The 23094-nt window shown below is 45.3% G+C and overlaps 1 protein-coding gene across 1 annotated transcript in view; it reads left to right on the forward strand.

Moving 5' to 3' along the window:
• The window catches only part of LOC137436690 (phosphatidylinositol 3,4,5-trisphosphate-dependent Rac exchanger 2 protein), a 139990-nt gene that overhangs the window by 26274 nt on the left and 90622 nt on the right, over positions 1–23094 (forward strand). Inside the window, exons 3-7 of the mRNA XM_068130688.2 lie at positions 15456–15578; positions 16071–16175; positions 16487–16588; positions 20667–20828; positions 22793–22926. Coding sequence (XP_067986789.2) covers positions 15456–15578; positions 16071–16175; positions 16487–16588; positions 20667–20828; positions 22793–22926 — 626 coding nt within the window. The remainder of the gene's footprint in view (positions 1–15455; positions 15579–16070; positions 16176–16486; positions 16589–20666; positions 20829–22792; positions 22927–23094) is intronic.

Below are 23094 nucleotides of genomic sequence, written 5' to 3' on the forward strand. Positions count from 1 at the left end.
GGTGAGATGTTTTTATTACGTGTTTTATGGCTGTGAGGTGTTTTTATTACATGTTTTATGGCTGTGAGGTGTTTTTATTACATGTTTTATGGCTGTGAGGTGTTTTTAATTTCGTGGTGGTGAGGTGTTTTTATTACGTGTTTTATGGCTGTGAGGTGTTTTTAATTTCGTGGTGGTGAGATGTTTTTATTACACGTTTAATGGCTGTGAGGTGTTTTTAATTTCGTGGTGGTGAGGTGTTTTTATTACGTGTTTTATTGCTGTGAGGTGTTTTTAATTTCGTGGTGGTGAGGTGTTTTTAATTTCGTGGCTGTGAGGTGTTTTTATTACGTGTTTTATGGCTGTGAGGTGTTTTTATTGCATGTTTTATGGCTGTGAGGTGTTTTTAATTTCGTGGTGGTGAGATGTTTTTATTACGTGTTTTATGGCTGTGAGGTGTTTTTATTACATGTTTTATGGCTGTGAGGTGTTTTTATTACATGTTTTATGGCTGTGAGGTGTTTTTAATTTCGTGGTGGTGAGGTGTTTTTATTACGTGTTTTATGGCTGTGAGGTGTTTTTAATTTCGTGGTGGTGAGGTGTTTTTATTACGTGTTTTATGGCTGTGAGGTGTTTTTATTACGTGTTTTATGGCTGTGAGGTGTTTTTATTACATGTTTTATGGCTGTGAGGTGTTTTTAATTTCGTGGTGGTGAGGTGTTTTTATTACGTGTTTTATTGCTGTGAGGTGTTTTTAATTTCGTGGTGGTGAGGTGTTTTTAATTTCGTGGCTGTGAGGTGTTTTTATTACGTGTTTTATGGCTGTGAGGTGTTTTTATTACATGTTTTATGGCTGTGAGGTGTTTTTAATTTCGTGGTGGTGAGGTGTTTTTAATTTCGTGGCTGTGAGGTGTTTTTATTACGTGTTTTATGGCTGTGAGGTGTTTTTATTACATGTTTTATGGCTGTGAGGTGTTTTTAATTTCGTGGTGGTGAGGTGTTTTTATTACGTGTTTTATGGCTGTGAGGTGTTTTTAATTTCGTGGTGGTGAGGTGTTTTTATTACGTGTTTTATGGCTGTGAGGTGTTTTTATTACGTGTTTTATGGCTGTGAGGTGTTTTTATTACGTGTTTTATTGCTGTGAGGTGTTTTTAATTTTGTGGTGGTGAGGTGTTTTTATTACGTGTTTGATGGCTGTGAGGTGTTTTTATTACGTGTTTTATGGCTGTGAGGTGTTTTTATTACGTGTTTTATGGCTGTGAGGTGTTTTTATTACGTGTTTTATGGCTGTGAGGTGTTTTTAATTTTGTGGTGGTGAGGTGTTTTCAATTTCGTGGTGGTGAGGTGTTTTTAATTTTGTGGTGGTGAGGTGTTTTTATTATGTGTTTTATGGCTGTGAGGTGTTTTAAATTACTTGTTGGTGAGGTGTATTGAATTACTTGGTGGTGAGGTGTTTTGAATTACATGGTGGTGAGGTGTTTTAAATTACGTGGTGGTGAGGTGTTTTTAATTACGTGGTGGTGAGGTGTTTTAAATTACTTGGTGGTGAGGTGTTTTGAATTACATGGTTCTGAGGTGTTTTGAATTACGTGGTGGTGAGGTGTTTTAAATTACGTGGTGGTGAGGTGTTTTGAATTACTTGGTGGTGAGGTGTTTTGAATTACGTGGTGGTGAGGTGTTTTGAATTACTTGGTGGTGAGGTGTTTTGAATTACATGGTGGTGAGGTGTTTTAAATTACGTGGTGGTGAGGTGTTTTAAATTACGTGGTGGTGAGGTGTTTTGAATTACTTGGTGGTGAGGTGTTTTAAATTACTTGGTGGTGAGGTGTTTTGAATTACATGGGTCTGAGGTGTTTTGAATTACGTGGTGGTGAGGTGTTTTAAATTACTTGGTGGTGAGGTGTTTTGAATTACATGGGTCTGAGGTGTTTTGAATTACGTGGTGGTGAGGTGTTTTAAATTACGTGGTGGTGAGGTGTTTTGAATTACTTGGTGGTGAGGTGTTTTGAATTACGTGGTGGTGAGGTGTTTTGAATTACTTGTTGGTGAGGTGTTTTGAATTACATGGTGGTGAGGTGTTTTAAATTACGTGGTGGTGAGGTGTTTTAAATTACGTGGTGGTGAGGTGTTTTGAATTACTTGGTGGTGAGGTGTTTTGAATTACTTGGTGGTGAGGTGTTTTAAATTACTTGGTGGTGAGGTGTTTTGAATTACTTGGTGGTGAGGTGTTTTAAATTACATGGTGGTGAGGTGTTTTGATTTACGTGGCGGTGAGGTGTTTTAAATTACTTGGTGGTGAGGTGTTTTAAATTACTTGGTGGTGAGGTGTTTTGAATTACTTGGTGGTGAGGTGTTTTAAATTACATGGTGGTGAGGTGTTTTGATTTACGTGGTGGTGAGGTGTTTTGATTTACTTGGTGGTGAGGTGTTTTAAATTACATGGTGGTGAGGTGTTTTGATTTACGTGGTGGTGAGGTGTTTTGAATTACTTGGTGGTGAGGTGTTTTAAATTACATGGTGGTGAGGTGTTTTGATTTACGTGGTGGTGAGGTGTTTTAAATTACATGGTGGTGAGGTGTTTTGATTTATGTGGTGGTGAGGTGTTTTAAATTACTTGGTGGTGAGGTGTTTTAAATTACATGGTGGTGAGGTGTTTTGATTTACGTGGTGGTGAGGTGTTTTAAATTACATGGTGGTGAGGTGTTTTGATTTACGTGGTGGTGAGGTGTTTTAAATTACATGGTGGTGAGGTGTTTTGATTTACGTGGTGGTGAGGTGTTTTAAATTACATGGTGGTGAGGTGTTTTGATTTACGTGGTGGTGAGGTGTTTTAAATTACTTGGTGGTGAGGTGTTTTAAATTACTTGGTGGTGAGGTGTTTTAAATTACTTGGTGGTGAGGTGTTTTAAATTACTTGGTGGTGAGGTGTTTTAAATTACTTGGTGGTGAGGTGTTTTGAATTACTTGGTGGTGAGGTGTTTTGAATTACTTGGTGGTGAGGTGTTTTGAATTACGTGGTGGTGAGGTGTAATCGTCCCAAACCTCCAGTCTGCACCTACCCCGCCCCTATGTGTGTGCTGAGGGGTTCTTTCTTGAAAAAAAAAACATTCAACCTAAATTGTCTATAAAAATGTAATATCACAAACACAACAAATACATTTGTGTAAATTAATTGTTTGTATTATGATTGGTGTAAATCATGACAACACAGCAACTCAGGTACAGTCATTATACTCAGCTAAAACAAGCCCGTTCCTCAGTAACGACGCTTCGTGAGGCGAGCGCAGCGAGCCGAGCTAGTATATATATATATTGTTACAGACACGACTTTGATGTTATGGTGGGCCGAGCGGAATGGCCGCCGTGTCCACACAAGTTACCCGATTATGCTCGAACGTTGACTAAGTCGCGCTATGCTAAATCAATGATGGAAAAGGACACAACGGCTGGGATTAAAATGACACGACACCAGGGATACGGTTCTCAAGACCTCCGGAGGAGGTTATATTAGGGCGGAAGGTCAGATTACAACTACAAGAGGGACAGCATAGAAAGGCAGGCACTTAGACACACTTATCTTATTCCCGACAGACCACAGATAAACAGGACAAAAACTGACTCACACGGGGATTGATGGCAAGGAAAGCGGGTATTCGATGGCCAGCACAAGGTGCACCTTGTGCTCAGGGACAGGATAGCGCGGCCCAAAAGATGCAGGAGGTCTCTCAGCGCTCGGAGGTAGTGACTTCTCTTTCTCCAAGCTGGGGGCGCATCTCACGTCACATCCGGTAAGTCGCTGCGTATATCCGGCGGGGAGTGACACGCCCTCGGCTCGTTAGCTCCGCCCCAGATGGAATCGGTCCGCCCTTCTTATTGGGTGCGGGGGGTTTACCAGGCTCCGCCCTTGACGAGGAGCTGACAGCCAGCCCCTTCGTGGTAACCCCGTGGAGCGCATGGGTAATGGCGGCTAACCGAGCCGGAGTGAGGACGCACACTCCCCGCGCGCGCCGTTGTTGTAGTTGTTGTTGTAGTTGTTGTTGTAGTTGTAGTTGTTGTTGTTTGGGGAAGAAGATGGGAGGAGGTATGGGAAGGTCCTAAACTCACTACTGGTGCCATATAATCACATTCTGGTGCAACGAAGAGTCAGAATTAATGGAAACGAGTCCTTAACTGACATAGACTAAGAATAACTAGCAAGATGTCCGAAAGTTGTCTACGTGAGATGTGGTGGACCTGGGCACGACATTTAATGGGGGAAAGAGGGGAAGGTCGGTTCTACAGAGTGTTGTTTACAGACAATGGGACTAGGGAATGGGGGATTGGGGATAGTTGGGGAGTATTGGGGAAATAGGGGAATATTTACAAGCGGATATGGAGGCCAAATTCCATATTCGCAACATTGCACCCTTCTCTACCCTCGGGGCGTCCCGACCCGATAAATTTTTACCTATTTTAGTGTGCCACTCAGATGTAGTTCCCTCTACTATTAACTCTACCCTGAGTGCGACAGTTTTACAGATATTCACAAATGAGTAAATATGTCCCCCTGCGACGTTCCACCCTTCTCCTCACAGAAACACCCCCACAGGATAACCGAATCCGGAAAGAATTCGCAAACTAAACATACAGCCGGTAGGGAGCATTATTTACAAGACTACGCTGCTATTTACACTACGATCCAGGACCTGTTTCTGGAGGAACACATGCAGATGTTATGCATAGAGAGAGCACGCATGCCAGCATCGATACACCAACCCACGAGTGCTCTGTGGCCTACGGCCTTTAATAATGTGCAGAGCACCCCTTCCAAGCATCAAAAGCACCACCCCATCACACAGTGAGCACCATCCGGTGCACCAATAAAGTGTTTAGTGATTATTGTGTGGTGTCGCAGCCGGCCGATGTTCTGCCGCTGGTCTTGCCTTCGTGTGGTGCACTTGGCCTTCTTACTTCCTTAGAAAAATAAAGAAAGGCGCCAACCGCGTCCATTTCTTTATTGTGGCCGTCAGGGGGCCAACTGTTAGTGGTTCACCTTGTATGGCATAGGTGCCACGTTGACCCATAGGTCCATCCATGGGTGGTGCTTGGCCGCAAAAGAACTGCGGTCCATTGTGGGTGGCCACCAAAATTGCGGTCCATATGGTGTATCGATCCCGGCAGCAAGCAGCGAAAGTGCAGGCCCACAACTGCGTAGCCAGCACCTCTCTCTCCTCTCTCTCTACCCCAAAGCCAGATCCTCGGAGGTGGGAGACAAAAGAAGAAGACAAGTGAGTAAGGTGGTAAGGGCGCAAAAGTGCACGCAATACAAGGTGATGCACACTGGGGGCACATGGGAACCAGGTGAGACAGGTACGTTCCTACAGTACGCCCCCCCCCCCACCAGGTAACCTACATGTCCCCTCCCTTACCCCTTACTGTATCCACAAAACACAACACTACCCATAAACATCTACTTTACAAATCAACAAACATCCCTACTGTCTTCCCCGTTCCTCCCATATACCAAATTCGTCTTCTCTCCCTCCTAACCAATCAAATTTGCCATTTTCAACTCTCATCAAAATTTGCCATCTCCAATTCATCATCAGTCCCTCCTAGGGAGGGAGAGATGGAATCACCCCAATGTCTCATCCACGTCGTGATGCGTCTCACCAATCCACAGCAATCTCATTTCCTGCAACAAAACAAAGAAAACACAGGTGTGGAGTCATCATCACCACAGGTAAGTGGCTGCGTATGGTGCGACAGGTTCATCAATCCTAACTATTTCCTAAATGACTTTAACAACTTTACACTACCCGGGGTCTTTCTCCAGCCAAACCATTGGCCCTCTTACACTATGGGTTCTAAAAACCAATTCCCATTGGCCAAACTGTGGTGCTTTTCAATTTGGGGTCTCACTCCCCCGATTCATCTCCCGGTGCCCTCGCACAATTTCTGGGCTGTGGCGTGTACCTCTCCCAGCGGGCCTACCCACCTGCACACCTCCACCACTGCAGTTGCCTCCGAGCTTACCTGCTCCTTACCCTAACCTAACTACCTGGGGAAGGCCCTCTGGCGCTCTCCCCACTCGGTGCCCTCTCTGGCACTGGGCTACCCGATCCACACCCGGGATCCTCAGGCACCCACTCACAACTACCGGCTCCCAGAGCCCACCTGCGGCCTCACCTGGCCGACATCCTCACAGTGGTGGAGTGCCCAACCAACTACACACACTAACAGGCTACACGCCCAGCCATTTCCACAACACTAATGCACCCATCCACAACACCATTCTGCAACCGCACCACAAATGCCAATATCCAACCACAATTTACCTATTCCCTCTACCTAACACTTACACTACCCGCCCCGGGTACTCGTGAAAGGGGTCCACTCTTCCCCCATCCACACCTTCGCACCATGCACACCACTCCGTACCACTTACTCCAACTCTCTCCACACACCTGTACCTGCACACCTGTGCTCTCACACCTGGTGCCACCTGCACCCTTCTCTCCCCAAGCGCATTCGCGCTGATCCACAACACTCACTACTCACACACTGCTCCACACACCTGTCCAGTTGCACACCTGTGCAATCATACCTGTTCAATTCTCACACACACGGCATCATCTCAGCTAACTACTCCCTTCTGAAACTTGCGCGTCCCAGTCGTCCCTTTAAACTATTGCGCTCCCTCGTCATTATCATCCACACTAAACTACCTGCGTCCCCACTACAGGTATCAGTCACTATCTAACCTTAACGTCACCTAATGTCATCTTCCAGGTCCCTACACACATATAACCTAACCCACCCGGGCTAGTTTTCACTGCCATACACCCCATAAGCTATTGCTCCTTTGCCCCCACTATGGGAAGGGCGGCAGGGATGCCAGCCTTACCCACCGGGCCCATCTCTCACTACCAATTTTGCACATCAAATTTCAACAAATTAAAAATTTGCCAATCACTACCCATCATCTGCCAATCACTACTGCCAATCCCTTGCCAATCATCAAATTTTGTTTTTCTCTAATTTTGGGTCCAAAACACTATCCTCATCACACAGTCTACTCACTACTGCCTCTCGGTGCGCCAATTCCTATCCAAAGCCCGGCTTCGTAAAGCCAAGCCATGAATGCGGGTTGTTCTGTGCCAGCGGCTGGATGCGTCCGGCACTCGGTGCAGGGACGGGGGCTTACCCGGGCCGAGATCCCACGCACCATCTCGGCGTGGAGCCATCCAATGTCCCGATCTCGACCTGCCGGAATGCCTCAACAAAAAGTGGTCGCCATGACGACCCTTCCTATCCAGCCGCCCGCTCCGCCTAGTGGAGCACGGACGCGGCCGTTCAAAGCGAGGCCCAGCACGCACCGAGGGCCCGATTCGGCTAAAAGTCGACCTAACCTCTAACCCGGTTACCTTCGATGCCTCACCTGCATGCTTACACCCCGCAGCCCGTTCCTTGCTCACACATCCAGCCGTTTCCATGCTCCTCGTACCTTTCCTTACACACCCAGGTACACCCATTCCACTCACAGCCTTGGTCACACACCTGGCCACCGAACACCTTGGCACACATTCGTTGGTAGCACACCTCACCAACACACCTCTTCGCACCCCCTCCTCGGTCACCTCCTCTGTGACAATCACAGGTGTGCCCTCATTCGCACACCCAACCACGTGCCTCACCACCAACTCCAGCGTGCATTCCCACTCACGCTCTACCATTCCAGGTGTGCATCCTTCCATCCCAGGTGTACATCCTCGCTCACCTGTCACAACCAACTCACTCTCCTTGTCACTCTCACTACTCTCACCTCCATTCTTGACAGCGCACTCACCCTTACTCTTGACAGCGCACTCTTTCCTCATGCACCTGTCCGTCACACACCTTTCTCGCGCACACTCTCCCGTTACACCCTCTGTAACACTCACCACAGGTGTGCATTCTTCCTTGCCTTTGACAGCGTACTCTTTCCTCATGCACCTGTCCGTCACACACCTCTCTCACGCACACTCTTGCGCACACTCTCCCGTCACACCCTCTGTAACACTTACCACACCGCGCTTCCATGTGCTCCCTCGCACACGCGCTACGACCGACTCATTCTCGCCAGCACCCTCACTCCTTGGCACACACTTTTTCCTCACACACCCCAGAGTCGGACTTTCTCGCACACCTCCTCTTTCGCACACCAGACCTGTCGCACACTTCACCAACGGCCTCTCACGAACACCCGGGTCCATCTCGACCCCCAAGCTTCTTAAATCCCCTGGCGCATCATACGCACGACCATATTGGTCACCACTTACACCGGGTCCTCTTCCTCTTCGCTTCTCCTCCATCACCTGCGAATCCCTCATCCGGTTATTGAGCACATCATCACGATCCAAACACAGACTTTGGACCAATTCTTTTATCTCCTCTTTTATCTCTTTCTTATCCTCCCTCCGTCGCTTCTTAATTTCGCTCACCCCTTCTTCCACTTCTTCTAATTTCTGCTTCACCTCCTTTATTCCCCGGTACGTCTCCTCAAGCTCGTCCTCCAAGGCTACCTTGACCGTTTCCATGTGCGTCCTCACCTGCCGGTCCTTCGTCTCCATTACCTCTATCACCTCGTCCAACCTCGTTGTCAGTCCCTCACGTACCATCTGACATTCCCTCTTCGTCGCTATCAAGTCGTCTTTTAGTTCTTTCTGTGTCGCTTTCAAACCTCCTAATACTGCAGTGTTCCTTTGAACCTGCTCCACTAACTCCGTCTGTCCCACCGTCAGCTGCTCCACCTCCTGCGTCAGGTCCTCTATGCCCCCTTGTAACTTTACAGTCCCCTTTCTCACCTCCTTCTCCATGTGCTCCTTACAGTGCCTCACCTCCTCGCGCACTCCTCCGACCTCCTCACTCACTCCTCTTCTGATCTCCTCTCCCATCACTTGCATCTCCTGCCCAGATGCCACCCTCATCTGCTCCATTTCCTCCCTGTGAGCATCCAGTTTAGTTTCTACCCCCATTCTGGCCCCCTCTATCTGCTGCCCCATTTGGTTAACTTCCCTTTCCGCTTGGTCCCTCATGTCCCTCAATTTGCCTTCCATCCTGTTTTCTAACCCCTCTAACCCATTTTTCACTCCCTCTATCTGATTCTCCTGGGCAGCCATTCTATTTTCTACCCCCTCTAACCCCTTTTGCATCCCTTCCATTTGATTCTCTTGAGCGGCCATTCTGTTTTCTACCCCCATTAACCCATTTCTCACCTCTTTTATCCCGTTGTCTAACCCCTCAAAATTATTGTCTAACTTCTCACTGGTACCCCTCGCTTCGTCCCTCATTACCCCCATTTCGTTTCCCATTACCCCTATTTTGCCCTCCAATCGCTCACCCTGAGCTTCTATACTGTTTTTCAAACCTCCAATTTGGTCTCCCATTTGTTCCATAAAGGCCCTCATTTGCAGGAGGAAAAGGTTCGAATCCACCAGGGGCGCTGCCACGGTCGCGGGCGCGGTGACCAGCGAGGCGCCATTTTGTGCGTCTGCTACCCTCGCTGCTTCGCTCTCCTCGCGTCCCTCAATTTGGTCCTGGACCGACCCTGCCTCACTCTCCACTACCGGGCCCCAGCCGACTTGGTCTGCCATAGCGCGACTTTCAAAATTCGGGTTTTTATATTTTGTAAAACACAATCAAATTTCGCCTTTATAATTTCGAGCGCGTAAACGCGCTCCGGGTCCAATCTCACTCCTCGACACCAATTGTTACAGACACGACTTTGATGTTATGGTGGGCCGAGCGGAATGGCCGCCGTGTCCGCACAAGTTACCCGATTATGCTCGAACGTTGACTAAGTCGCGCTATGCTAAATCAATGATGGAAAAGGACACAACGGCTGGGATTAAAATGACACGACACCAGGGATACGGTTCTCAAGACCTCCGGAGGAGGTTATATTAGGGCGGAAGGTCAGATTACAACTACAAGAGGGACAGCATAGAAAGGCAGGCACTTAGACACACTTATCTTATTCCCGACAGACCACAGATAAACAGGACAAAAACTGACTCACACGGGGATTGATGGCAAGGAAAGCGGGTATTCGATGGCCAGCACAAGGTGCACCTTGTGCTCAGGGACAGGATAGCGCGGCCCAAAAGATGCAGGAGGTCTCTCAGCGCTCGGAGGTAGTGACTTCTCTTTCTCCAAGCTGGGGGCGCATCTCACGTCACATCCGGTAAGTCGCTGCGTATATCCGGCGGGGAGTGACACGCCCTCGGCTCGTTAGCTCCGCCCCAGATGGAATCGGTCCGCCCTTCTTATTGGGTGCGGGGGGTTTACCAGGCTCCGCCCTTGACGAGGAGCTGACAGCCAGCCCCTTCGTGGTAACCCCGTGGAGCGCATGGGTAATGGCGGCTAACCGAGCCGGAGTGAGGACGCACACTCCCCGCGCGCGCCGTTGTTGTAGTTGTTGTTGTAGTTGTTGTTGTAGTTGTAGTTGTTGTTGTTGTTTGGGGAAGAAGATGGGAGGAGGTATGGGAAGGTCCTAAACTCACTACTGGTGCCATATAATCACATTCTGGTGCAACGAAGAGTCAGAATTAATGGAAACGAGTCCTTAACTGACATAGACTAAGAATAACTAGCAAGATGTCCGAAAGTTGTCTACGTGAGATGCGGTGGACCTGGGCACGACATTTAATGGGGGAAAGAGGGGAAGGTCGGTTCTACAGAGTGTTGTTTACAGACAATGGGACTAGGGAATGGGGGATTGGGGATAGTTGGGGAGTATTGGGGAAATAGGGGAATATTTACAAGCGGATATGGAGGCCAAGTTCCATATTCGCAACAATATATATAATTGGTAAGATAATATATTAATGTATTTATTATTTTACACACAAACCTCATTGTACTTTTTTGGAATCTCTAGTACTATGTTAGTATCTGATTCCTATAACCTTTAAAATGTCCTTCATATGTGTTTTTTTTTCAGGAAAAACCACAAATCCAACAGCAGGAAGGGATGGATTGGTAAATAAAATCATCAATATTCAGAGGTGCCGACCTTTCCTGATCCTGCTAGGCCCTGTAGCCATTTGAAAACTTCCTTTTTTTTAAAACTCGACTTCCATTCATCAGCTTTGATGTTTCAGTCTGGGGTAAGAGTTGAACACCTCTTGCTCCATACTAACGTTTAACAACTTTTGATGTCTCTCACGAAAGATCACCGAGACCCATTGAAAATGAGACCTTCCTCCGTTAGCTAATGGTTCGGTACTGCAGAGTTAACCTCCCATGCGTGTCGGCTGGTTTTGCTCTCTCACAGTTACAGAGCTTGTCGTGGAATTAGTTGGGTGTCCAAATTTGGGCAATACCATCAGCCACGAACTATCTGTAATCGCATTCTCTTTTGGATTTTCTTCTTTCCAAATGACTCACTTTCCAACATGTTTCTCACAGATTTCCCGCATTCGAGATTAGGAAACATTACTTTTTGTATAGCGGCGTCAAGGATAAGGATCTGTAAGGGGATGGGTGATCTCAGATCTCTTCCTTCACTCAGGAACGCAAGCACGAGTCACGAATTAATAAAAAAAGGACATGGACCAACATTATACAATGCATTCAGAAAGTATTCAGACCCCTTCACTTTTTCACATTTTGTTATGTTGCAGCCTTATGCTGAAATCGTTTAAATTCATTTTTTCCCCTCATCAATCTACACTCAAAACCTCATAATGACAAAGAGAAAACAGGATTTTACAAAGTTTTGCAAATTTATTAAAAATAAAAAACTGAATTATCACATTGACATAAGTATTCATACCCTTTGCTATGACACTTGAAATTTAGCGCAGGTGCCCCCCATTTCTCTTGATCATCTTTGGGATGTTTCTACACCTTGATTGGAGTCCACCTGTGGTAAATTCAATTGATTGGACATGATTTGGAAAGGCACACACCTGTCTATATAAGGTCTCACAGCTGACAATGCATATCAGAGCAAAAACCAAGCCATGAGGTCGAAGGAACTGCCTGCAGAGCTCAAAGACAGGATTGTGTCGAGGCACAGATCTGGGGAAGCCTACAAAAAAAATCTCTGCTGCATTGAAGGTTCCCAAGAGCACAGTGGCCTCCATAATTCTTAAATGGAAGAAGTTTGGAACAACCAGGACTCTTCCTAGAGCTGGCCGCCCGGCCAAACTGAGCAATCGGGGGATGAAGGGCCTTGCTGAGAGAGGTGACCAAGAACCCGATGGTCACTCTGGCTGAGCTCCAGAGATCCTGTGTGGAGATTGGAGAAACTTCCAGAAGGACAACCATCACTGCAACACTCCACCAATCTGAGCTTTATGGCAGAGTGGCCAGACGGAAGGCTCTCCTCCGTGAAAAACACATGAAAGCCCGCTTGGTGTTTGAAAAAAGCAACTAAAGGACTCTCAGACTGTGAGAAACAAGATTCTGTGGTCTGATGAAACCAAGATTGAACTTTTTGGCCTCCGTCTGGCCACTCTGCCATGAAGCCCAGATCGGTGCAGTGTTGAAGTGATGGTTATTCTTCTGGAAGTTTCTCCCATCTCCACACAGGATCTCTGGAGCTCAGCCAGAGTGACCATCGGGTTCTTGGTCACCTCTCTTACCATGGCCGTTCTCTCCCGATTGCTCAGTTTGGCCGGGCGGCCAGCTCTAGGAAGAGTCCTGGTTGTTCCAAACTTCTTCCATTTAAGAATTATGGAGGCCACTGTGCTCTTGGGAACCTTAAATGCAACAGAAATTTTTTTGTAGGCTTCCCCAGATCTGTGCCTCGACACAATCCTGTCTCTGAGCTCTGCAAGCAGTTCCTTCGACCTCATGGCTTGGTTTTTGCTCTGATATGCATTGTCAGCTGTGAGACCTTTTATAGACAGGTGTGTGCCTTTACAAATCATGTCCAATCAATTGAATTTACCACAGGTGGACTCCAATCAAGGTGTAGAAACATCTCAAAGATGATCAAGAGAAATGGGAGGCACCTGAGCGAAATTTCAAGTGTCATAGCAAAGGGTCTGAATACTTATGTAAATGTGATATTTCAGTTTTTTGTTTTTAATAAATTAGCAAAACTTTCTAAAAGCCTGTTTTGTCTTGGTCATTATGGGGTATTGAGTGCAGATTGATGAGGGAAAAAATGAATTTAAACGATTTCAGCAGAAGGCTGCAACATAACAAAATGTGAAAAAAGTGAAGGGGTCTGAATACTTTCTGAATGCACTGTGTGGCTAAATTAGCTGCTGAATTCTACATCAGGAAGCAGGGAGGAGACTATTTAGACTTTCATGTCTTGCCATATCCACTCGATGCACTCCGGCATGCAGTACCCTCCATAAGTATTGAATAAAAATCAGCAATAAGTGAAAAAAAAGTGAAGTCAAATTTGTTATTATTGCTGCAGTATATACTTAATAAATTTTGATTTGAGATCAAAAGATGAATATGAGGCAAGAGTACAGATGGTCAGCTTTTATTTATTGCTATTTCTATGGATATTTACTGTTGTTGAACAATAGCACTTTTTATGTTCACTTCCCCCATTTCAGCATACATATTGGAACAGATTAACTCAAAGTAAATTAAAAGTAGTATAATATTTATTATTTGGTTGCATATCCCTTGCAGGTAATGACTACATCGAGCCTGTGACCCATTGACATAACCTGACTTTTGGTATCTTCTTTTGGGATGATTTGCCAAGTCTTTACTGCAGCTATTTTCAGTTGTTGATTGTTTGAGGGGTCTCTGAGTTTAGTCTCCTCTTCAGCAAGTGAAATTATGCTCCATTAGATTTAAATCAGGAGATTGACTTGCTCAGTCTAAAACCTTCCACTTTGTCCCCCTGATGCATTGTATTGTGATGATTCACAATTATTTTGAATGAATTGTATTGCATTAAATTTTGTATTGTATTGTATCGTATTGTAAAATGAATTGTATTGCATCAGTGTGATGATATTGTGATGATATTGTGATGATGTATTGATTGTGATGCTTCCTGATCCTTCGTTGCATTCACAGTGTATTTTGGGTCATTGTCGTTTTGCTGATGAAGCGCTGCTCAATGAGTCTGGAGACATTTTCTTGTACATAGGCAGACAAAATGTTTCTGTACACTTCGAATTCATTCTGCTGCTGCCATCATTAGTTACCTCATCGATAAAGATGAATGAGCCAGGTCCAAAGACAGCAATTCCAAGCCCAATCTATGACATGACCTCCACCATGCTTCACAGCTGATGTAGTATAATTTGGATGATATGCAGTTCCTTCCTTTCTCCACATTTTCACCTTCCCATAGCTTTGATAAAGGTTTATCTTGGTCTCACCTGTCCATAAAACGTTGTTCCAGAACTCTACTAGCTCACCTCTGTACTTCTTGGCAAATTCTAATCTGCTCTTTCTATTTTTGGTGCTGATGAGAGGTTTGCATCTTGCGGAGTAGCCTTTGTAATTCTGCTGTCAATGTCTTCTGCAAACAGTAGATTGTGATACTTTCACCCCTGCACTCTGGAGGTTGTTGGTGATGTCACTGACAGTTGTCTGGGGTTTTTCTTCACAGCTCTGATGATTTTTCTGTCATCAACTGCAGTTGTTTCCCTTGGCTGACATGGCCGATTTCTATTGCTAAGTACACGAGTGGTTTCTTTCTTTGTCAAGATATTCCAAATTGTTATATTTTCTATGCCAAGTTGTTGTCATATGGTTCTAATTGAATTATTCAGCTCTTTCAGCTTCCAAATTGCTTGTTTTTCTTTCATAGACAGTTCTCTGGTCTTCATGTTGGTTTATGCCTACTGATACCAAAGGCAGACTCCCAAAGGCAAAAGCAAAGGCTAAAACCAAGACAAGACATTCACAGGTCTTTTTTTTTTAAATGTCAAAACAATCAATACAACAAGAAACACCTGAGCAACAACAAACACCTATCGGTCATTTGTTCCAATACTTATACTTACCTAAAACTTATGCTTGCCAACAGTTTGTGCATATAATCATATCAGGTATATCACAATGTTGTAACCCAGAAAGGAGTAAAATTATCACGCCGCGTATCAAATCACGTCCATGCATATGTTTGTACAGTCATGTTTCGATTTTTATCCGTGGAAACAAGAAGTGACACATCATAAGTGACAAGCTTAAAATAGTTTCATGTACCTTGGCAGTTTTACATCCCAAGTCGAATAAAGGCCTTGGTTCTGAGTCATAGACTAGAGCACTGAAACTCTGATAATCTCCTTCATGGGCTTTATAAGTTGCAGGAGTTAATGTTGAGTATTACCATGTGGAGGTGAATGCATTATTCCAGGTGAAGCGCATACAGTAGAATGATGCTTGTGATGAGAAGTTTGGTAAAAGGATGTCCCTGACAAAGACTCTGTTGGTTGTACAAAAAAAATTGTCTTTCTAGACAACAAAAATGACACCTAATATGGGCACGCATTGTATTTCCCTTTTCATTGTGGAACAGGTGCTCTTTGGCAATATTGAGGAGATTGTTGCGGTGCACAGGGAACTTCTTCAGGAACTCGAAGCCTGCCTGCAGCCGAAGCCTCAGCCCGAGCACGAGCTCGGATCCTGTTTCCTCCCATTTGTAAGGACATAGCTTACTACACCGTAGAGATTAACGACTCGCTTTACACTCAGGACCACGAGTTGGTTGCTAAGCATTTACTATCCTTCCCTACATTGGTTTACTTCTTCTTTCATATGCAGCATGCCCCTATCTCACCCACTCTTTGCGAAGGATACTGCCGGATCTTTAACGTCCATCAACTAATGATGCCATTGGTGCCCAGTTTATTGTCCACTCGAAGGATGGCACACTCATTGAGGCATTACCTTGTCTGCGAAACACCAAGATTACAGTTTATAGCTGGTCAACATTTGAACCCAGGTTAGATAGTTTAGAGGCGAGTGTGCGTACCTCTTGGCCATCCTGCCAGCCCAGTGGAGTTTACTCAGTGGTCTGTTAGCAATAATATTGTACTTTCATATGAATGTTTCACACGGATAACCTTGCCCGATACTTTGTAAGATCCTGACATGAATTCACGGTACTTTTCTGCCTGTTCTTCTCTTTTAGATCAAGCGATTTCATGTGTACCAACATTATTGCAGCAACAATGAGAAAGCACAGAAACTCTACCAAGACATCTGTAGGATACCATCTGTTCAGTCATTCTTCCTGGTAAGACCGATTTCTGTTCCTTATTTAAATGTTTTTTAAACGATGATCCTGATATTGTGTGAAGCATTGGGTAGGGTCGGCATGAGGGAAGAGTGGTGACCAGGATTGAGGCTTGCGGAGAGCTAAAAATATGATCTGCCTAGTTCTTGCTTGATAAACGCCGCATTTGCAGTGTTCAAAATTGCATCCAAAACATTTTGACCAAGCATTTGAGTGTTCGACCCTGCAGTGCATTTTTGCATCTTTTGTATGTATCCTACATGTATGTTTTACATGCTAACTGTATATGAGCATCATATGTACCCTTGCAGGAGTGCATGATGTTGTGGGGGCAGCAGTACAGTGAAATCTCCCTGGAAGGTTATCTCATGTACCCGGTGCAGCGGATATGCAAGTACCCTTTGCTTCTAAAGGTGCACATAAATAATGCACATTTTTCAATCTTTATACCAGTATCAATATTCATCGAAGAGCAGAATAATGTGGAGCAACAGATCAATGGACACATTGTGGAAAAGGAAAGACAGTGGGACAGCAAACAAATTGATGCAATACAGCACAAGGAGAGGAAGTGCAGAAGGTTGAGAACATAGTCTCACCAGGTGTAGTAAAGCTCAGTTGTGGTTATGGGGAAGATCATGAGGTAGTGGAGTGCAGAAGATTTGAAATCCTATATGGAAGAGCTCAATACAACAGACTCAGTAAGACAGTTCCACAGGCGGGAAAAGAGGGGTATGCAAGAATGGAGATGGGCGTTGAGTTTAGAGTTACGCACTACGCAGGGTAACAAGGTTTGGGTTTCTGGCAGAACCCATGGCACTTGCAAGAGTTGTGGAGGGGCAGCGGTTATATGGAGAGGTGAGAGGACAGGAGGCGGAAGACCATAATAGGGCCAATAAAGAACTTCAAGGCTACAAACCAGTCGACAGGTGAGCAAGAAACAGAATGAGAGACTTGACTTCCTGAGGTGAGATTCTAATGACATTGAGCTTCTAATTCCAGGACTTCAAGGTGGAAAGATTGGAAGCAGAATCACAAGTCCATAGTAGGGAGTTGTACTGCATGAAACCTCAGAGGATGGCGCACTTGTTGTTGATTTCACGTTGGGAGATTCCACATCCAAAACTGGAGAGTTCTTCAAGATTTGACAGTGAATTCTAGTAAACAGCTTAATATCCCGCTTAAGGCTGGCATGCTCATTAGTGCAATGTCCCATCTTGCAAATCATCAGCCTGCAGTTCCACAAATGAGGCTAGGGTTCAGTAGGGTTAATGGAGCTAGAAAGGATCATGTATAGGATTTCGCGATGATGTTATATGGTGGTGCACCGCCTGCTTGAAGCCTTGGAGAGAAGAGTACGATTGAATATCCTCAGAAAAGGTGGTTCCACAAATGGGAGAAAAAGGTGGAGATGACTGGTCAGACTGGACTTTAGAAGTTTAACAAGAAAGATGTAGGTGGAATAACGTGTGCATTTGGGAAGAGCTGGGGTGGTAGGCAGAAGCAGCAGATGTTGCTCAGACAAGAGGAGACGCAGTAAAAAAACAGGCTACCGACCTGTCTATGATGTGAGAGCGATATTCCTAATGTTTCTGTCTCATCGTGGGAGATGCCAATGATGTTGAGTGCTTTAGTTTCCACAGCATGCAAGAGTGGTGGATGTGATTGTGAGGCTACCACTCATATGAATGAGCAATACACCATTGAGCTACGTAGTTCTGATTTTTTTTTCAATAAGACCATTCTGGCTTATGCCTGGTGCCTAGTGTTGGCTTAGAGGTTAGGGTGCCGGCTTGGGATCCTAGGATCCTGGGTTCGAATCCCAGTCGATCACTGAATTAACACCAGGGGGGTTGACCTCAGCCTGTTCATCCTTCTGAGTTCGGCAAATTTGAGTACCAGCTCACTGGTAATTCCCTTTGTGTCGCAAGAGGCAACTAACAGGGTTTTTTTGTTTTTTTGGATACATAATCGAGGCTCGTGAAAGAGAGCTGGGGTGGTAGGGCCCATTTATCACACAAACAAATCAAACAGACAAACAACCAAAGTATATAAAAAGGGGAGCGGTAGAAGAGATGGGGAGAGAAGGGGAAGCACATAAACACAACATTTGTGAGGGACATCAGTAATGTGTGGGAGGGAGAGGGCTTGGGGGGAGGTGGCGTGGGAAGGGGTGGGGGGGGGGGTGGGCGAACTATAAACACAAGGATACCAAGGATTTCCAGGAAAGAAGTTGGTATTTCAAAAAAGAGGATTTGGGGTGAAACTAGCAGGGGTAGAAAAGATCAAGGTTTTGGATGGGGGAAGATAAGAGATGGTGGTGAACAGCTGTTTTAAAGACCTGGAGGGAGGAGTGGGATTGAAGGGAGTGGGGGAGTTTGTTCCAGAGGCGGGAGAAAAGAGGAATGAAGGAGTGAAGGTGAGCAGAGAGTCTTGATTTTGGCAGTTTAACCATAAGAGGGTTGCAGGCAGATCTTGTGCGACCTCCAGGAATATTTGGGGGACAGAGCACAGAGAGAGCTGGAGGAGCAAGGCCGGAGGGGAGTCGGTAGAAGACAGAAAGACCACCAACCTGCCTGCGGTGAGTAAGTGAAAGGCCCTCGGAGGTAGCTTCATCACGGGAGATTCCAATGATTCTGAACGCTTTGGTTTCAACAGCGTGAAGACGAGCTAGGTGTGAGACAGGAGCACCAGCCCAGAGGGGAGAGCAGTATTCCATAGAGCTGCGGATGAAAGCCTTGTATGTGGTGAGGGGCTCAGGTGTGCCAAGGAAGGACTTCGCAAGATGAAGGATGCCCAGATGGCGACTGGCTTTGGAGGCCAGATTTGAAATGTGGTTTTCCCAGGAAAGATCATGGCAGATAGTGAGACCCAAAAGGTTGAGTGACAGGAAGGTTGGTGGCAGGAAGGGCATCCGGCCATAAAACATTGCTACAAAAAGGGGACCAAGGTGCCCAAAAAAGGCCAACCCCTGCTCTGCAGGGGAAAATGGCCTCTAAAGGTGGTTAGACCATTCTGGCTTGTAGGCCATAAGTAGTTCTGATGTTTCAAGGATAGACTTGGAGCCATGGAGGATATCCAGTCTGTGGCTTGCTTTGGAGGTCACCAGCTTTGCTATATGTCAGCCCAGAAATGGTTATGGCTGATAATGAGGCCTAGAAGTTCAATACACTAAACTTATTAAAGTGACTGACCATGGACACAGATAAGTGAGTTAGTTTGACGATTCTTCCAGGGCGATGGGGTGAGACCTTTGGATTTACCTTGGATTGAATGGCATGTCCCATTTTTCAGACAAGCATCTATTCTAACTCATTCCAGATCATCAGAGCGTGATGCAGCTTCTATCAATCTCACTGTCAGAGGAATAGTGTTCTTTACCATGCAATGTGGAGTAATCTGCAAGAAGGAAGAGAGGGTTTACCAGGGCATCCGACAGGTCATTAATATAGAGACGAGGTGCAAGAATGGGCCAACATACTGCCATGGAGCACCCTAGCCTCTTTTGGAAGGCTGAAGAGGGTTGCATGGATTGCAATGTATTGATGATTTGAATGGAGTAAGTCAGAATTCCAAAATGAAGACGGCCTTCTATGCCACAGGCAGAGAGCTTGGAAAGTCGAGCAGTTTGCCAGACCATGTTGAATACCTGAAATATGTCCAAGAATACGGTCCAGACCTCTTGTTAAAGATAGAGGGCTCCCAAACTGCTAAGAGAGGAGTAGCAGCATAGCCAGAGTTGTGTGGCTCCAACGTTCTGTCGCTCAGCTTGTTTGAAAACAGAAAAGATGACATCAGCAGCAATGATGGATTTCATGACTTTGCATGTTTGATGACTTCTCGGCAGAACCAGGTGGAGGAGGAGGGAAGGTGGGGAAGAGGGCGGGGTAGATCAATGTGTCACCAAAAGGAGAGGTTTGAGAGCACAGTAGAGGAGAAGTAAGCAGAACAGAGCAGGACTTGAACAGGTGCTGATGCCATTTGAGCCTGTCGCCAAAGCAGGGTGGAGACTGGGTCAATACTTTGTCTACATCTTGGTTTTCAAAACAAATATAGACTGCGTATGCTCATTTCCATGTCATTTGCACTTCAACATTTTTTTTTAGTGAAGTGCATAAGCAAGTTTGTAAATTTAGAAACATATGATTATGTCATCCTGCACTGATTTTGTAAACTATCTTTGCAGATTATCCATTGTGTGCCAGCTCTTGCGCATTGTATTAACTTGCATCTAATGGAGATGAACACTCTTAAAAACTTCCTAAATGTTTTTAACCTGATGAGGTGGCCCAATGATGTTATAATGGTAAACGTCTAACACAAGACTAGTTTTGGAACAACCAGCTGGCAACTATGCATGTATTGCCTCTTCCTTAGTCGACCTTATTTACAGCTTGTTTTCAGCTTGCCAGAGACCGCATCACCTTTGACTTTTAGATTCATAATCTACGATACCAAAAACTTATTGACTGTTTACTTCATAAACAACAGGAGTTGCTGAAAAGAACGCCGAAGAGTCACGTTGATTATGAGTCTGTGTCCGAGGCTTTGGATGCCATGAAGAGCATCTGTTCGAGCATCAATGAGACAAAGCGGCGTGTTGAACAGCTGGAGGCCTTGCAAGACTGGCAGGGGAGTGTAGAAGGCTGGGAGGTAAGAATGATAATATTGAATAAGACCTTTTTATGTGTGGTGTGTATTTTACAGGAAGAGGATACAGAGTACGACAACACCGGAGCATCCATTTGTCTCACCATATCTGTGCTATATCCACATCCCATTAATTTCAGTGAAGATACAGGGTTTCACTCTGAGAGCAAACAAGCTGAAAAACGACTCTGAATGATGCTTTTCCGCAAGGGTCTGTCTTAGCTCCAATCTTCTTTAACATATAGTATATGTGAGTGACATGCCTTGTACTATCTCCAGAAAGTTTGCCTACGCTGATGATCTTGCCCTTGCTACCCATGCAATCAACCATGAAGATCTCAGCAGTACACTGTCCAAGAACGCCTCAAAGTTAACCCAGAGCTTCCAATCCACGAAGACCTGCAGAATCTACCAAATATGCGACTCATGTCACGTAAACCTTTCTGGGGTTCCGCAAATGTTTTGAGTGATGTGGCGCTTCACACAAAGGACATGTGGCACAATCTATGGACAATCAACACCATTGCTAACAAAGACCTGGTGAGCGATCCGACAAAAGAGCCTCCAGGTTATTTTATGAAGGGGCTTCGACCTTCCCCGGAAATAGTAGTCTACACCCAACAGGTTCCGTACTCTCCATGCAAGAACATCACACCACCTCCATCAATGGAATTTCAGCATGTTACTGTGGTCACCCAGATCAGACTATTCATCACAACATAATTTGAACAAGAACGGCACTCGGTAGAGCACATACCTCCACCAGGCTGAACAGTTTATGTTTTGAATTCCACATATCTGGATCTGGACCTGAAGCAAAATTGAATCAGCTTGTTCTTTTCACCTAACCAACAAGGCGCAGTGACAGTGAATGGAGATCTGACTGATTGGTTCGGTATGACAGTTGGGGGTTCGTCAGGGATGTGTGATAACACCCCATCTCTTCAACTTGCTGCTTGAACTTGTAATGCTGCACGCACTGCATGATATGCTGCAAGGAGTTAACATCCAAGAAAAAATTATATCAAGCCTACGATTCGCAGACAAATAGAGACTGAAGAAGACCTGCACAGCTGCACATCCTCGTAGATTGTGTTTACAGCAGCAATAGTGCTCTGGACATTAAGATCAAGATCGCAAAAACAGAGATACAAGTCATCAGTAGGGAACACACAAATCAAATTAACATCAATATTCGCACCGAAGACATCAAAAATAGGATTGGGAAAGCACTGGGAGCTTTTCAGTGGGTACAAAGTATTTATACGGCAAAAGACATCCTACGTGACACCAAAGTTGAACTGTCTAGAGTCCTGGTTCCCACAATCTTGATGTATGGATCAGAAACTTGGACATTAAAGCAAGAAGATGAACATCGACTCCTTGTTTTGGAAATGGTATGCCTCAGAAAAATAATGGGAGTAACTAGGCTGCACAAAATAAGGAATACTATAATAAAGGAAACCCTCGGAGTAAAACACACAATGACAGAGAGTATAAACACAAAGAAGACTTGCACATTCAATGTTTGGGCACATTCAAAGGATACTTTCCTTTTTTTTTCTGGAAAGATGGAAAGATGCTTTCCAAAAAAACAGATTTCCAAAAATCCTCATGGAAGGAAGAGTAGATGGCACCTGACCAAGAGAAAGGCCATTAAAAAGGTGGATGGACTCCATCAAGGGAGATAGCAGGACCAGCCAAATCGCGTTACTGGTGGAGGCACAAACATTGGCTCAAGATTGAAGTCCATGGTGACGGATCATCATTATGGAACAGATGGCAGGACAGGGAGCAACGGTTGTGGCTACAGTGTCGACGCCTTAACTAACTAACTAACTAACTTAGTTGTTATTTTGCTAGCTTTTGCTCCGATGTTAAAAAGACATTACCGTTTGACCATAAGCCTGAAGAACAGCAGGGTTTTAGGCTCACTGACTAATTTGCCTCCTGTGGTACCGTTACAGGGCCCGAACATCACCGACACCTGTTCAGAGATGCTGAAGCAGGGTACACTGCTGAAGATATCTGCCGGTAATATTCAGGAACGGATGTTCTTCCTCTTCGACTCACTCCTCGTTTACTGCAAGAAGAAGAGCAAGTAAGGAATCAGGCACAGAATCACCATCTACATCTATATTTCAAACCCACATTGAGTTTTGACGCAATGCTGGTTTGGTGGCTGATCCTGTCTCTATTAACTATTACATACATGTGTAGTGTCCCCTGGAGATGTTTTTTTTAAATGTGAAAACACAATGCAGGTGAA

This window comes from Myxine glutinosa, chromosome 11 (assembly GCF_964187855.1).
Source record: "Myxine glutinosa chromosome 11, kmMyxGlut1.1, whole genome shotgun sequence".
NCBI classification, from domain to species: domain Eukaryota; kingdom Metazoa; phylum Chordata; class Myxini; order Myxiniformes; family Myxinidae; genus Myxine; species Myxine glutinosa.